Here is a 15092-nt window from a genome sequence, read left to right as displayed (position 1 = left end):
AGATGTTCTAACATCTGTATGTAATAAATGTAAACATCTCTGACACGGAGCAGAAATGTCATAGAGACAAATGACCTCATTTCTGTCACTACGGCAGCTCTGTTTCTGTGCCGATGTCCGAGACGTTATCTCTAATATGACCGGTCACCAAAATAATCCCTACACGATCTAATCTCATAATCCCATATTTTATTAACTCACTATCATTTATTAAATATCGTCTACAACACATTTCTTCTCCCTTTTCACCTAAAGTGACTCTTAATCTTCTTAAAAGTCCTCCTCACGTCTCCTAACACGTTTTGTCCTTATGAGCTCTTTTAAGGCTTAAGATGCTTCATGAAGAACTTCTTTATGAATCTTTACGAGGATCTTCTCTTAAGTTTTAAGAATTTGTTTAGAGCTCTGTCACTAGGAGAAACTCTTTACACTAAGAATTTGCATGAATACCAGACCAGGTCTTTTTCTTTTAGGATTAAAAAAAATCGCTCCTCCGACATTCAGACGCAGCTTCGGCGACCGGTATCTTCACCAGGAGAACGAAGTTATCGTTAGCTTGCGACTAAAGCCATGACACCAACGCTGTTCTTTGAGAGTCTGAAACGACGAGAGTTTCACTCTTCACCTTTTCATCTGAATCAGATCATTTTTATAAACAGGAAGTCAGACAGCTCTGGGTCCAAAAAAAAAAAGACAGAAAAGAAACAAAGGTCTATATTCTGGGAGGTTGTTTTTCCTGGATGCCATTTGTATCGCTCAGTGTGTGTTCACAACTCACCTTTTAAATCAAAGACTTCTTTTAACCACTTAACCCACGGGAAAATAATCAGCTGTCAGTAATCGGTAAAGCACTAACACACACACAGCGGCTTCGGTCTGACACACACACTTTTGTTACGGAGCGCCGGTCATTTCATCTCATTTCTCAGGCACGTCGAAGTTCGGCTGATGATTCGCCTGAAGGAATTTAGTGCTTCACAACTCGGTCCTGATGAGCTCCAGGTCCTGAATCGGTTTAATCACAGCGATCTTCTCCAGCCAGAAGCGACCTCGTGTTTAAGAAGGATTTCAAACCATCAAATTTCAGCCCTGACGAAGTCCAACGTTAACACGTTCAACCAGAAATAAAAGCTCTGTAAACCTCGCGCTCAACGCTACATGCTTGAGTTTAAGATTTGTAACTTCTACAAACACGTGTCCATCTTTTAGTTCTGTAACGGACGAATCCCTGTTTAAACACCTGTAGATGTGATATTACAGCAAACACTTATTATTATTATTATTATTATTTTATTAGCACAGAACAGCGATGACGGTGTTTATTATCCGGTCGCTTTCAGATCCTAATCAGGTCGTCTAGGCGTCTTCATAATGCAGATGTGTTTCCCTGAAGTGTGTAAGTAGAATTATAAAAGATGTTTTTTTTTTTTTTCAGATTAGATTAGAACGTAGAGCGTTTAAAAACGTTTTGCCTGGCGGTTTACACGGGAGTCGTTAACATCATAAGCGATTAGTTATTTCATGCGACGATGTCGACGAGGTTAAATGACCTCCATGTGCAGAGTCCCACAATAAATCAGCTCATAAAGAGGCTCATATAATTTATCATAGATAACAGTGTGATAACGTTCACAATCGCACGGCGGCATCCGAGAGTGTTTGCGGATTTTCACCCACGATTTAAAACGCTTCAGTCCGATCTGTGTGGAACTCGTGTGAAGTAAAAGCAACAGGACTCTCGACCTTCTGTTCGATTTCTATTCGGACTGTGAGTTTACTGGGGAGTCGAATTAGTGACTCTTTACATATCACAGGAGTCGTGGTGTATGTAGTTCTTAGATTACAAACCAAACCATTATAAGATGGATGATTAAAAAAAAGGGTAAATACTTAACAAAAGTGTGTGCATTGAGACGCTTAAATATGGCAGCCCTTGGCAACCCGACCTTCTTCCCTACTACTTACTGCTTTAGAAATCAGATCGAAGGCTGAATTATTGTATTATTTTCTACAAGAACACTGACACCTCTCTCTCTCTCTCTCTCTCTCTCTCTCTCTCTCTCTCTCTCTCTCTCTCTCTCTCTCTCTCTCTCTCTCTCTCAGTCTCCAAGAGTAAAGGAAGGCACTTCGAACTCAGAGGTAAGACTTCAGCTCCTATATTTTGATGTCTGTATTGTTATTCTCGCCCTACATGGCGCCCCTAGTGGCATTAAATGGAACGACACATTACGTTGTGTAAATATCGTGGACACACAAACTCCACTGCACGCATTTGGTTTGTACACAGCATGTAACAGACTAGTAAATATCTTTACTTGTAAACAAAATGACCAGAGAATCAGGCACAAACATATCGACGGTTTATTTGCTACATGTATTTTTGTTTTTTTTTGTATGTTGGAAGAGAGTTGATGGTTCGTGTAACCCTGTGATGCAGAAGGTCGTTAGTGTGTGTGCTGTGATTTGGGTAGAAAGGTGGCTGAGAAGTGAAAATGGGCTTCTGAGCAAATCGTGGATGAAACTATCGTCAGACCCGTCACGTACGATGTTTATTTCCCGAGTTGGACCTAAAAGGAATTCGGTTGGTTTTTGTCTTGTTTTGTTTGTTAGCAGCTTTTCCAGCCAGCGGAGCCCTTCAGCAGTCACCTCCAGACAGGAGGACCTCCTGCTCACCCCGATTTACCTCAGCCTGGTGGGCAGGCTGTGCCGTCCTCACAGTCCCCACCTCCTCTGGTTAACCTCGCCCAGGTAAGTCTCTTCACACAGGAGTGTGTTCAGCGGTGTGTACAGCGTCCTGTGCAGCGGCTCGGAGTTGTCGATCAGAGGATCAGGCTTCCAGCTCGAGCACTGCCAAGCTTCCGCCGTTGGGCCTTTTTATTTCCTTTACCTGTCTAAGTCAGCTTCTTTTCCAGCTCCAAGTATAAAACAGATGTTCTTAGTGATTATAGACGGATGAAATGAAATAGTTTTTACCTCACAGCATTATGCGCAGCGTGACGTTAAGGAAGCCGTTACACCGTGATGTCGTGTGATTTCTACAGCTTCAGAAAAACACCTTAAAGACGTTTACTAGTTTAAACAAGCTCAAGTTGATGTGTAGCTCACAGCTGAAATGTGTTAGAGTTGAAACCTTAAAAAAAGCTGGAATGCTCACACATTTGACCTTTAACCCTCAGGTCCTTACTCCTACCCCTGCTCCAGCCCCTGTCCCAGCCCAGGTTCCTGCCCCTGTCACTGCCAGCGATGCCTCCAAGTCGCCCATCAGCCTGGTGTTGAGGTTGAGGTATGTACTATGAGATGTTTGGCGTCAATCTACTCTCACGTTCCTGTCACGGATCTTGTCCAGGGTCTTAAATATGAAGCTCATCTTCTGTCAACACAATAAACATCATTAAACAGTCACCAGATCATTCAGGGCAGTTCTTCAGCTCTGCTTAGACACGTCATCATTAGGATTTCTCTCTCCTTGTTCTCCAGAAACCTGAAAAAGGAGCTGAACGACATACGATTTGAGTTCATGCCTGGACGAGGTACAGTACGCTTATAATCTATTATAATCTACTCTATAAGATTATAGCCTTAAAATGTCAACAGTCACTTAATGGAATTATTTTCTAGCCTTTTTCCTGTGGCTGAATCTCACCATGAGCCCTATGTAGTGAGCATCTGTAGTCAATAACAAGCAACGTGGGATCGTTTGTCGTGTTCTATCGATCAGAAAAGATAAAGGACGATGTAATGTAACCTTCATGGCGATCGTTTAGTTAGATTCTTATTTTGTCTTGTTTTTAGACAGCAAGTGTTGACTTTATCTCGGTCACTACAATATCAATGGCTTTTAAATACTAATATGAACGTGTGAAGTGATTTAAAGCTGACTAGTTGCTCTGCCAGGTAGTGTTAATTTCGTCACCTATTTTTAATTTAGTCTTAGTCTTGTGCCAAATGTACTTGTTAGTTTTAGTCATATTTAGTCACATAACTTTTTTGTTAGTCAAGTTTTAGTCGACTAAATTTCTCGTCATTTTAGTCTAGTTTTAGTCAAAAGAAAACTCAAGGTATCTTAGTCAAGTTTTAGTCGACTAAAAGTCTTTCGATTTTAGTTTAGTTTTAGTCAAAAAATGGATGTCTTTTTTTTTTAAAATAACACATTAATGCTGATTAATTAAAAGCCTAAGATCAAAACTGTGTGTGTATATATATATAAATAAATTACCAACTTAATGCAAGTTATACATGCTATTGCACACACCATTATTGATGTTATTTGGAGTAATATTATATTACATATACATATACATTTGCTCTTAAGCCTAATTATTATTACACACAGGATTCTAACCGTAGCGCACTATTTTCTTTAGCGGAAGTAATACAATTGTTCGGCAGTTCGTTCTGAATATTTTAAAGGCGTAACAGCTGCTGAAAAAGCAGAGACAATTGTAGACAAAAATGAGGAGAGATTTTATCTTAGTTTTTATTTTATACAAAACATTTTCGTCTCGTCTTTTTCCGTCAACAATAATGCATGTTAATTTAGTCTTAGTCAGCGTTTTTGGGCAGCGGTGCAGTCGTCATCGTCTCGTCTTAGTCATGAAAAAAAAAGGTTGTTGACGAACATATTTCGTCTCGTCTGAGGAAATTAACACTACTGCCAGGTTACTACAGTCTCTGTTGGAATCAGTTTATTACCTCCTAAAGCACACAGATTCCACCAGTATGTAGTAGCACGCTTAAATAAATCTGACAAGTCGTAAGTTTCAGGTCACTAAATCTGTCGTTAGTGAACACCGCAGTGGTTTGTCCTCTTCTTGTCCTCTTTTCCTCGTCCTCACGTCCTTGCTGTGGGTTTCTCTGTAGACACGGCAGACGGAGTGTCCCAGGAGCTGGTGTCCGCGGGGCTGGTAGATGGGAGGGATTTAGTTATAGGTAAGTAACCCCTTTATTTTCCTCATCGATTGTTTTTTTTTTTCCCCCCTTTATAATTTCTTTTCCTCTCATATTCTACAAAGTTCCTGTGTGAAATTTCTGTTAAATAATAAACGTCTTAATAATTTCGTAGTTACTTAAAAATTTTGACAGCAAAAAAAAACCTAGTGTTTAAACGTGTGGACTTTAATACGATTGGCTCTCGCTTTTGACGATGTAATAAAAATACAGCCGTGAACCGCTGAGCTGTTCTGCTCCTCACCAAGCTTCAATATTACTGAATAAAAGCAGTTTTATAAAGTTTAGTGTGCTTGTTGTTGAACATCAGCGATAAACATTAATGATCAATGTTTTTTCTTCTTCCTCTTTTTTTTATTTTTTATTAGTTGCTGCTAATTTGCAGAAGATAGTCGATGAGCCTCAAGTCAATAAAAACGTCACCTTTAAGCTGGTGAGTCTAAGACGCGTATCGTCAGCTCGTTTCTATAGAAACAAGGACCGGTCATCGGGAACGATTCTAACTCTTCTCTCATTCCAGGCGTCTGGCGTCGAAGGCTCCGAGATTCCCGACGACGTTAAACTCATGGGATTCGCTCAGCTCAGTATCAGTTAAAGTTTGCCTCCACGCAGGGACCATGACTTGCCTAAAAAATGTGAAAAAAAAAACAAACACACAACAACGAAAACAACACAAAAATACCCCACCACCACCACCACCACACCAATAGAATGACACATTCATCCCCTGCCCTCCGTTTGAGAAACCACTTCTGCCAAAGAAAAGCGTAGCGTGTCGTGTCGTGAGCCCATAGGATTAAAAGCTCCACCCTTTCAGCCGTGGAAGGCACTGGGGTGAAAGGATGAGATCAGAATCTATAGGAATCTGTCGACTAAAGTTTACAGCGAATATGTAGAAGGATTTTTTTTTTTTTTCACTCGCCATCACCCACGTTGTGTTCATTTCCCCTTTTTTTTTTAATTTATTATTTTTTTTGTTCTTTCTGTTTCCTCCTGTAACATACGTACGTCCCGACATGTGCACAATCTGAACTAACCCCCTAAAATGTTGATTAATGAAACAATGCCTTACATACAAGAGCTACTGAATGCATGTCTAAGGAGAAAGGCTTTTTTTTTTCTTCTTCCTTTTTTTTTCTGTAATCTATTCTAGCCAAACTTTATTTTTTCTTTACACATGTAGGTTTTTTTTTTCTTTTTTTTTTCTGCTTTTTTTTTTTTAGTGGTCTTTGGTCTGAAGGAAACAGCTAGCACACTTCAACTGAACCGTGTGCATTACTACAGCACACACTTTTAGCCTTATCCTGACCAGACAAATCGGCCAATCGGCTTTACAGGAGCTTCTCGTAAATCACTGATCCGATGGTTTTTGATTTTTGTTTGTTTTTTCCTCTCCTCCTATTCTCAGCTGCTGTACAGAATTCGTCGTCTGCGTGATGCACTGGCTTTTATAGCAATGCAAACACTGTGTTGTTCAGCAGCCCCTAGTATGAGTCAGCACACACACACACACACACACACACACACACACACAACCCCTAATCAGAGGTGGACAAATTGTGCATTTAAGAACGAGTGATAAGCGGCTGCTCCGAAATGATTTTAGTTACTAAAAAAAAAAACGTGTTCCTGGTTATTTTATGCAACATGGCATGTTTTTTCACAGTCAGTCGCTAGCCAACGCTGTGTGTGGGTGTGGGTGTGTGTGTGGGTGTGTGTGTGGGTGTGTGTGTGGGTGTGTGTGTGGGTGTGTGTGTGGGTGTGTGTGTGGGTGTGTGTGTGGGTGTGTGTGTGGGTGTGTGTGTGGGTGTGTGTGTGGGTGTGGGTGTGTGTGTGGTTGTGGGTGTGGGTGTGTGGGTGGGGGTGTGGGTGTGTGTGTGGGTGTGTGTGTGGGTGTGGGTGTGGGTGTGGGTGTGTGTGTGGGTGTGTGTGTGGGTGTGATTCTCCCACAGAAGCGCTGCTGCTGCTGCTGCATTTTATCCACCTGGGTTAAATTCCTGCTGCAAGAACATCTCATTTTAGTAGGTAGTTTGGAGTAAACATGGCGCTACATACTAAAGTGTTTGTTCCGCTAAAGTCAGTAAAAACTAAGAACCTATTTTTTTTCTCCAAAAAAATCGCCGCTTGTTCCAGGCTGCTGATTTGTCCACCTCTGGTCATGACTTATAGAATTAATTAATTACTGGCATAAGTCTCTCTCTCTCTCTCTCTCTCTCTCTCTCTCTCTCTCTCTCTCTCTCTCTCTCACATACTCACACACACTCAATCTCACACACACACACTCTCTGTCTGTCTCTCTCTCTCTCTGTCTCCATCTCTCTGTCTGTGTCTCTCTCTCTCTCTCTCTCTCTCTCTCAATGTCTCTCTCTCACTCACTCAATCTCTCACTCACACTCACTCTCTCTCTCTCACATACACACACACTCACTCACTCGCACTCAATCTCACACACACACTCTCTCTCTCTCTCTCTGTTTCCATCTCTCTGTCTGTCTGTCCGTCTGTCTCTCACTCACTCACTCAATCTCTCTCTCTCTCTCTCACTCAATCTCTCTCTCTCACTCTCTCTCTCTCACTCAATCTCATTCTCTCACACTCACTCTCTCTCTCTCTCACTCTCTCTCACATATTCTCTCTCTCTCTCTCTCTCTCTGTCTGTCTCCATCTCTCTCTCAATCTCTCTCTCACTCTCTCTCACATACTCACACACTCACTCACACTCACTCTCTCTCTGTCTGTCTGTCTCTCTATCTCTGTCTCTCTCACTCTCTTTCTCTGCAATCACTGTTTTTGGTTTTAAAGATATTCTGCAAATTTTAGGGATTTTGTGTAAAGTCCTATGTGGAAATGTAAAATATATATATATATACACACACACACACACACACACATCCCATCACTCTCTTCCCCAACATGTTACACGTCTCCATGACTACATCACTACTCCATAAACATAAGTTATTGCTTTTATAAACCCATGACCGATGTTCCTTGTGGATGAAAAAAAGCCAAACAAAAACCGTGTCCCCGTCTCTGTGGTCTTAAAGCTGTCTGTTCTTTGGGTTTGTTTTTTGTTTTTTTTTCTTCTCCCCTCAATGATGTGGCTGAACCTGTAATGAATTTATTGTCTGTAAATAACGTGAGTTGGGGTCGTGATCGGTTGTGTCACTCATTGCCTTTAAAACCTCATCCCCCTAGACACACACACACACACACACACACCGTCTTTAACGAGTGCGGTTTGTGGGGCACGACACCAGGCTGCCAAAGCACACCGAGCTCTTCGGTTTCTCACCCGCTGAATCCTGACTGGAGCACACGTAGCCGTTCCCTAGCCGTGTGGAGGAGGTCTGTCTGATTTAATGACCCCGCCCCCCAAACACTGAATGTAACTCCATAGCTCATCACCACACCGGCAGAACAGTGAGCAGCTACTCAGCTTGCTTTTAGCACATAAACATCGCAAAGCTCGTGCTTTCTTCTTTTTTTTTTTTCTTTTCGTTTCTTTCATTTTTTTTTTTTTATTGATTTACTGAAAATCTGATGAAATGTAATAGTGTTCTATATTCAATGGTAAGAATTTGCCAGGTCACACAAGACGCCTGTCATTCTCCTTCAATCCGATACAACACCCCGGAGGCTGGCGTGACTCACGTTAACTCACGTTTTTTTTTTAATACACGTACGTGATGATCGACGCATGTTTCTCAGCCGTTTTTGATTTCCTGCCAATTCGTGCAACAGTTTTGGGCAGAAATAAAGTATTTCTCTGGTATTCCTATTTATAGTATGAGTTTCCTAACAATGGCCTTTCATTCTTTTTACCTTTTTTCTGTGAGTGTAATTTTACTCTCAATCACTCCAGGCACTTAAAAATGTTAGATATAATAAAAAATAAATCAAATGTTATTATGAACTATTGAATATTTAGAATCGAGTACCCTTGTATGCTGATGTGGTGAATTCTATTAAAATGAAATGAAATAAAATCTTACATAAAGAGGAGAAAACAAACCTTTATTGTGCCATTCACCAGCATTATTAGACTGGCAAGTAAAATCTGATTGATGCTGTTGTCCCCTGTTTTGTTGTAAGCTTCAACACACACACACACACACACACACACACCCCTACTTTTTATTTGCTGAAATGTATTATTGCAATGCTGTAGTGTTTGGACAGACGACCTTCACACTTAAATGATGACAGGCAATAACATCCACATGTAAGATATTTAAATTTTTTATTTTTTTTTGCATTATTTTAAAAAAAAATTTTTTTTTTCATTCCGCTCATTGGCACTCTTGTTGGTTTTGAACTTGGATGCATGTTTCTCTGATTATTTTAAAATCAATAAAGAATGAACATATCAGCTTGTTTGAATCGTTATAGTGGGTTTTTGTGTGTGTGTGTGTGTGTGTAGGTGTGAATTAAGGATTAGTTGATTGTGGGTTTTAATCTAATACAGTAACTGAGACTTTATTAAATATCACAAAGCTTTGGCCTTTACTGTTGCAGAACTGAATGTGTTACAGTCTGAAGTCCGGACCTAAAATGTGGACTGATTTATTGGTAGTTCATTTGTTATTGATGGTTAATTGTGTGTTGGCACTCCCTTTACTGACTTTTTTTTTTTGTCCAAGTGTCAAAGTTTCTTGCACACGTGCTTCTATTCACTCCAAAGTCCCAGACAGTTCTAGAGATCTCTCTCTCACACACAAACACAGCGGCGCTTGATCTCAGGTCTCTCCGATTTCTAGCTCTTGCTGGACGGATTCAAGGAAATGATTTTCTATTTGAAACTTAACTACAACTACTTAATAAGGAAGAAGAAATAATATTCAACTTGTCTCTTCACTGTTTGTCCCTAGCTCACGCTTATGTGACAAATACGTGTGTTTGTTTGAACTGGTTTAAAGATTAATTCGTCTCCACATGGGCAAACCGGTGTGTTAACTGTAAAGCAATTCTTTTTTTTTTTTTTTAAACTCTATATAAAGATGATTGAATTTAGCCAGATTTTATCAGCTATTGGCGATTTTGGCCCCTTCCAGAAGCGCCTGCTTGGGGTCGTATGCCTCCCCAACATCATCTCAGCGTTCCACATGTTTGTCCAGGTGTTTAATGGGCTGAATTTCCCACACAACTGCAATACTAACTGGATTCGGAAACAAGGACCAAACCTGACTTACGAGGACCAGCTAAATCTGACAATCCCTAAAGACTCAGCTGGCAATTATGAGAGCTGTCAAATGTTCACTCCTGTAGAACTTGAACTTGAAGTCATTGAAGCCTATGGATTGAATACTACAGAGAAATGCAAAGATGGTTGGATTTACCAAACTCCTCAAGGGAGTAGCACCTTAATTACCGAGGTAAGAGGAAGTTCTTAAAATAAACAATTCTGCTTAATAAAGCTATTAGGTGTATACAGATCTGTTTGTCTGGGTTTGTCCCTCTGGGAGACCCTTTTCCCACCTGATATTCTCTCTAATTTACTCCTGGCCATTTCCTACCCATCAGGCATTTCTCCCCATCACACAAGAGCTTCCAGCCAGGGAGCATGAAGGCTACCATGTCCTTTCCTCTTTGGCATATTTTCTAGCTGTTGTTAGGGGCATAACACCACATCTGCATTGTTGGAACCATCTTAAAGGTTCCAACCATGCAGAAGAACATTCATGTGACTAGTCAAAGTATAACTAAGGAACCTTCTGATATTAACTAGAGAACTGTTCATCTCTCACCCACCCAAACTGCTGACGCTACACTTTTGGTGAGCACATAATCACACGATTAAGGGAAAAGCTAATTTTAACTTCTGGAAATTTTTGCACTTACTGTACTTAAGTCTCCCTTACCATTACTGTTCCATGAAAAAGTAGAAGCTAGCTCATCACTAATGATGCCCACAAGTGGCTGATGTTCAGATGCTCTAACCTTCTACAGGACATTAGTATGGTTTGCAGTTTTTAGGTTTGAAATAAGCTAATCGTATCCATTCATTTACATAGACCTTCAAGTGTGACTTTTTGTGTAAAATGAAACGAATTCTTCTAGCGATAACAGCTAGCATTCAACTAGAATAAAGACTGCCATCTTTTATTTTGGGATTTTCAAAACGGATGGTCATTGTCTACGATGGGGCCAAAGATTAGGGATTAAGGCCAAGAGAGCTTGGGAACTGTCAAAACTTATAATCAGGAATTTTGTATAATGATAGTAGGAATAAGGTAATATCTGTCCACCAAAAAGAGAGGCTAATAAAAGAAACATGATAACGCTGGTCCAGGGTGTTAGCAAGGCAGAATTATAGCAGGACCTCAAGAAGCTTCCTTGCATGAGTAACCTGCTTTCTAAACTTCAAATACTTGGTGAATACTTGGTCAAATACTTGGTGAAAAATCCATTGAGTTTGACAAAATTTTTACCTCAGACGAGCAAAATGAAGACCCTTTATGATGCTTTGTTATTCTATGGCTTTGAAACTAGAAGGATACTAAGAATCCAACTATTGTTTAAATGTACACTTTGACATTTTCGCACCTTACCATACATTTTTTCTTTTAGTTTGACTTGGTGTGTGACAGCATGAGTTTGAATGAGACCTCACAATCTATCTACATGACTGGACTCCTCATTGGAGCGCTGCTGTTTGGACCAATGGCTGACAAGTAGGTGTGCTTCTAAAGAAAAAAAAAATATTTTACCTAGAGGACTGACACAATTAGTAGTATTTATTTTTGGTTTTATGGCCCAGCATGGTGCATGACCATTCTGTAATTTTCACTGAATATCAAAACAATGAGATCAGACCAGTGATTATGAGGACATAGAGCTGAAGCGATGACAATAGGCAAATCTTTGTCCTGTGTTTCCCCCCTGCAGATATGGCCGACGTTTTGTCCTACTCCTCTCCTTGACCTTGCAGTTCTTGTTTGGTGTTGGTGCTGCTTTCTCCCCCAACTTTTATGTTTACATTGCTCTTCGCTTTGTAGTTGGCATCACTATATCAGGCATCACCATCACTACCAACATTATAGGTAACGATGGAGCGCGTAATTTGCTCATTCCTTTTATTGAACTTTCTTTAAAATACCAAGAATATGCAGTAGTCTTAGATTTAGGATAATTCCTCTTAGTTGGTCAAAAGAAGGCTAATCTTTTTTGTAGGCCCTGAGTGGTGTGGTCCATCACGTCGAGCCCTCTTTACCATCTTGTCTCACTGTTGCTATGCCGTGGGGCTGATGCTGCTATCAGGGTTGGCCTACGGCATCCGCAATTGGAGGATCCTCCAGTTAGTTGTGTCTGCTCCAATCCTGACTCTTGGTATCTACTTCTGGTAAGACTTTCACTCTGATCTCTTAAGATACGGTCTTCAAAAATGATTGCTGTTGAAATTCATTCTAGTGCCTGTTGTAATTGTCGGTTTGTGTGTTTTTTGTTGAAATTTTGGGTTCATATACCATCAGTGAAATCAAAGCTCTAGGTTCTCTGCAGGTCTTTTAGCTAAAGGACATGTATTATAAAACCTATAAACCCATATAGGAGAGCCGGCGGTACCAGTGGTAATTGGTAGGGTTTTGTGGAAGGTCTGAGATGTCTGAGGACTACCAGAGACCCCTGTGAAGCCTTTCAGCAATGTCCTTATCCTACAACTGTGCCTATAAATCTGTACTGTGTGTGCTCTGTGTTGTAAGGATCCTTCCAGAGTCAGCTCGATGGCTCCTGACCCAAGGGAGACAGGAGGATGCCAAGAAGATAATCCTGTATGCAGCCCGGATCAACGGCAAGACAGTTTCAGAATCTCTAATAGAAAGGGTAATTGAAGCAAACAAAAAATATTTAATTGTCTTAATAAATGATGTTTGTAATGTGAATGCATGTTTTATTAGTTGGAGGCAGAGAACACAGTCAGAACTGGCAGCATGCTGGACCTTTTCCGAGTGGCGAGTCTGAGAAAGCGCACTTTGATCATGTGTTATATCTGGTAAGCTCAAATTTTACCAGTGTTTGCAGTGCTTAGCCAAAGATTTTGATGAAAAAGTCAGAACTACACAAACCACTCCTAGATTCCGGGCATCCATTACATTTTATATAACACAAGATTGTTTGATGCAGATTTGTATCTCTGTTTCTCCCCCCAACCACTTTGTTCATTAGTTTGTTCCCTTGGCAGGTTTGTGATCAGCCTGGTGTACTATGGGATCAGTCTAAATGTGGGAAACTTTGGCCTGGACATCTATCTGACACAGCTCATCTTTGGCATTGCAGAGCTTCCGGCTCGCCTTAGCTGCTACCCACTCGTTGAACGCTTTGGCAGAAAGAAATCACAAAGTGCAGCGTTGCTCCTCGGTGGAACTGCATGTCTGGTTATTCTTGCCATTCCAGCAGGTGTGAAAATGTACAAAACATTTTTAGATTAAGCATCATGGCATCCCATCCAGGGTGCGTTTCTACCAAGCACTTAGAATTCCTGGGATTGGCTCTGGATCCAGAACAAACCCTGACCAGGATAAAGAGGCTACTGATGATTTTATTTGTAGTTTATTAAGAACTGATTTGCTTTTAGGCTTTAACACTCAGTAAGATTCGTTCATTTTCTATCGCTTATCCGAACTATCTCGGGTCACGGGGAGCGTCGAAGGGCGCACACACACACTCTCATTCACTCACACACTCGCACACTGCGAACAATTTAGAGATGCCAATCAACCTACCATGCATGTCTTTGGACCGGGGGAGGAAACCGGAGTACCCGGAGGAAACCCCCGAGGCACGGGGAGAACATGCAAACTCCACACACACAAGGGGGAGGCGGGAACCGAACCCCCAACCCTGGAGGTGTGAGGCGAACGTGCTAACCACTAAGCTATGCTTATTGGATTCTTACACCTTTACCTTGCTGGGTGACTTTAACACATGTACTAAGGTCTTTATTCGATGGAATGAATGTGTTGTATGTGTGAAGCCTCTCACGTCAAATCTTTTTCTCAAACCACAGATTACCCCATAGTTGTGACTGTCGTAGCAGTAGTGGGGAAATTCTCACTTGCTGCCTCCTTTACCATAGTGTACGTGTACACTGCTGAGCTGTACCCCACTGTCGTGAGGTAAATCATGAGTAACATTCATTCCTCGTTAATATGATATAATGTATTTCTATACCAGATAGTTATTTCTCTGTTTGTTTGCAGCCCTTTTTGTTATGTATTTTGCTTATATAGCTTTTCCTTGCCCTGGTTGACCTGTTAACCTTGTTGCTGCAGGCAGAATGGGGCAGGATTAAATGCCATGTTCGCCCGTGTGGGTGGGATTTTGGCTCCTCTGATTGGTCTGTTGGATGTCTATCATTACTCCATTTCAATGGTAATCTATGGGAGTTTACCGTTTCTGGCTGGAGCGCTTTGCTTTATGCTTCCCGAGACGCTGAACACAGAACTTCAGGATCATACTGATGCTCTCATGGATACGAAGATGTGAGTGGATACAGTCTTGATTTGATTTACTATATGCATACAGTATGTACACAATTTTAATGACTTTAAAACCAATAGTTTTTGCACAGATGTAAAAAAAAAAAAAAACACACCTCTGAAATTCTTTTTTTTTTCTTTTCTTTCTTTTTTGTTTATTTATTTGTAGGAAATCAGAGAAGGAAAGTGTTGAAAATGGAAGAAAGCAGAAAGAAATGACTAAAGTGTCACCAAAGAGCACAAAATTATAAATATATATATATATATATATATATATATATATATATATATATATATATATATATATATAATTATAAAAAAAAATAAAAAAGCTTAAACCTGTGTAGAATTTTTAGCCATGTCATCTGTCGCATGTTGAGTAATAAAGAAGGCAAGAAAGAAAGACGTACGTATGCCTGTTGTGAACACCACGAACGATCACGATACAGACGATGATGAAGATGATGACTGTAATTTGCACATTCAGTTGAACAGCTTGTGGTCTAGCAGTTTGTATTAATATGAATTTTATTCATCCTTCTGTCATCAATCTGACCAAATGTTCAGTATTAGTACATCATACAGCTGTAAGACTCACTTGACTGTGATGGATCATTATAAAATGCATTTTCTTCATGGAATAAAAAGTGACAGCACATCGTTTTTTCA

General features: G+C 40.5%; 2 protein-coding genes across 4 annotated transcripts in view; both read left to right on the top strand.

The window, feature by feature from the left end:
• The window catches only part of oxsr1b (oxidative stress responsive kinase 1b), a 42781-nt gene extending 37197 nt beyond the window's left edge, over positions 1-5584 (top strand). Inside the window, exons 12-18 of one of the 2 annotated variants that reach the window (XM_027174766.2) lie at positions 2104-2139; positions 2614-2748; positions 3177-3283; positions 3478-3530; positions 4861-4929; positions 5316-5380; positions 5468-5584. In XM_027174766.2, coding sequence (XP_027030567.1) covers positions 2104-2139; positions 2614-2748; positions 3177-3283; positions 3478-3530; positions 4861-4929; positions 5316-5380; positions 5468-5542 — 540 coding nt within the window. In that variant the 3' untranslated portion in view covers positions 5543-5584. Of the gene's footprint in view, positions 1-2103; positions 2140-2610; positions 2749-3176; positions 3284-3477; positions 3531-4860; positions 4930-5315; positions 5381-5467 lie in introns of both variants that reach the window. The other variant, XM_027174762.2, reaches the window with a different exon arrangement.
• A 4054-nt stretch (positions 5585-9638) lies between these two features.
• On the top strand, positions 9639-15092 carry slc22a13b (solute carrier family 22 member 13b). Of its 2 annotated transcripts, XM_047808663.1 has the most exons (11): positions 9639-10322; positions 11518-11621; positions 11836-11990; positions 12121-12289; positions 12648-12768; positions 12843-12937; positions 13127-13341; positions 13952-14060; positions 14217-14426; positions 14593-14674; positions 14715-15092. In XM_047808663.1, exons 1-10 carry the CDS (start codon positions 9948-9950, stop codon positions 14672-14674), a joined length of 1635 nt encoding a protein of 544 aa, XP_047664619.1. In that variant the 5' UTR covers positions 9639-9947; the 3' UTR covers positions 14715-15092. The 2 variants fall into 2 exon arrangements, with proteins under 2 accessions (XP_047664619.1, XP_027030549.2); XM_027174748.2 differs by having other exon boundaries at positions 14593-15092.

The sequence above is a fragment of the Tachysurus fulvidraco genome, chromosome 25 (assembly GCF_022655615.1).
Source record: "Tachysurus fulvidraco isolate hzauxx_2018 chromosome 25, HZAU_PFXX_2.0, whole genome shotgun sequence".
NCBI lineage: Eukaryota > Metazoa > Chordata > Actinopteri > Siluriformes > Bagridae > Tachysurus > Tachysurus fulvidraco.
Note: the sequence above shows the minus strand (reverse complement) of the source record. Positions and strands in the feature narration are given on the sequence as shown.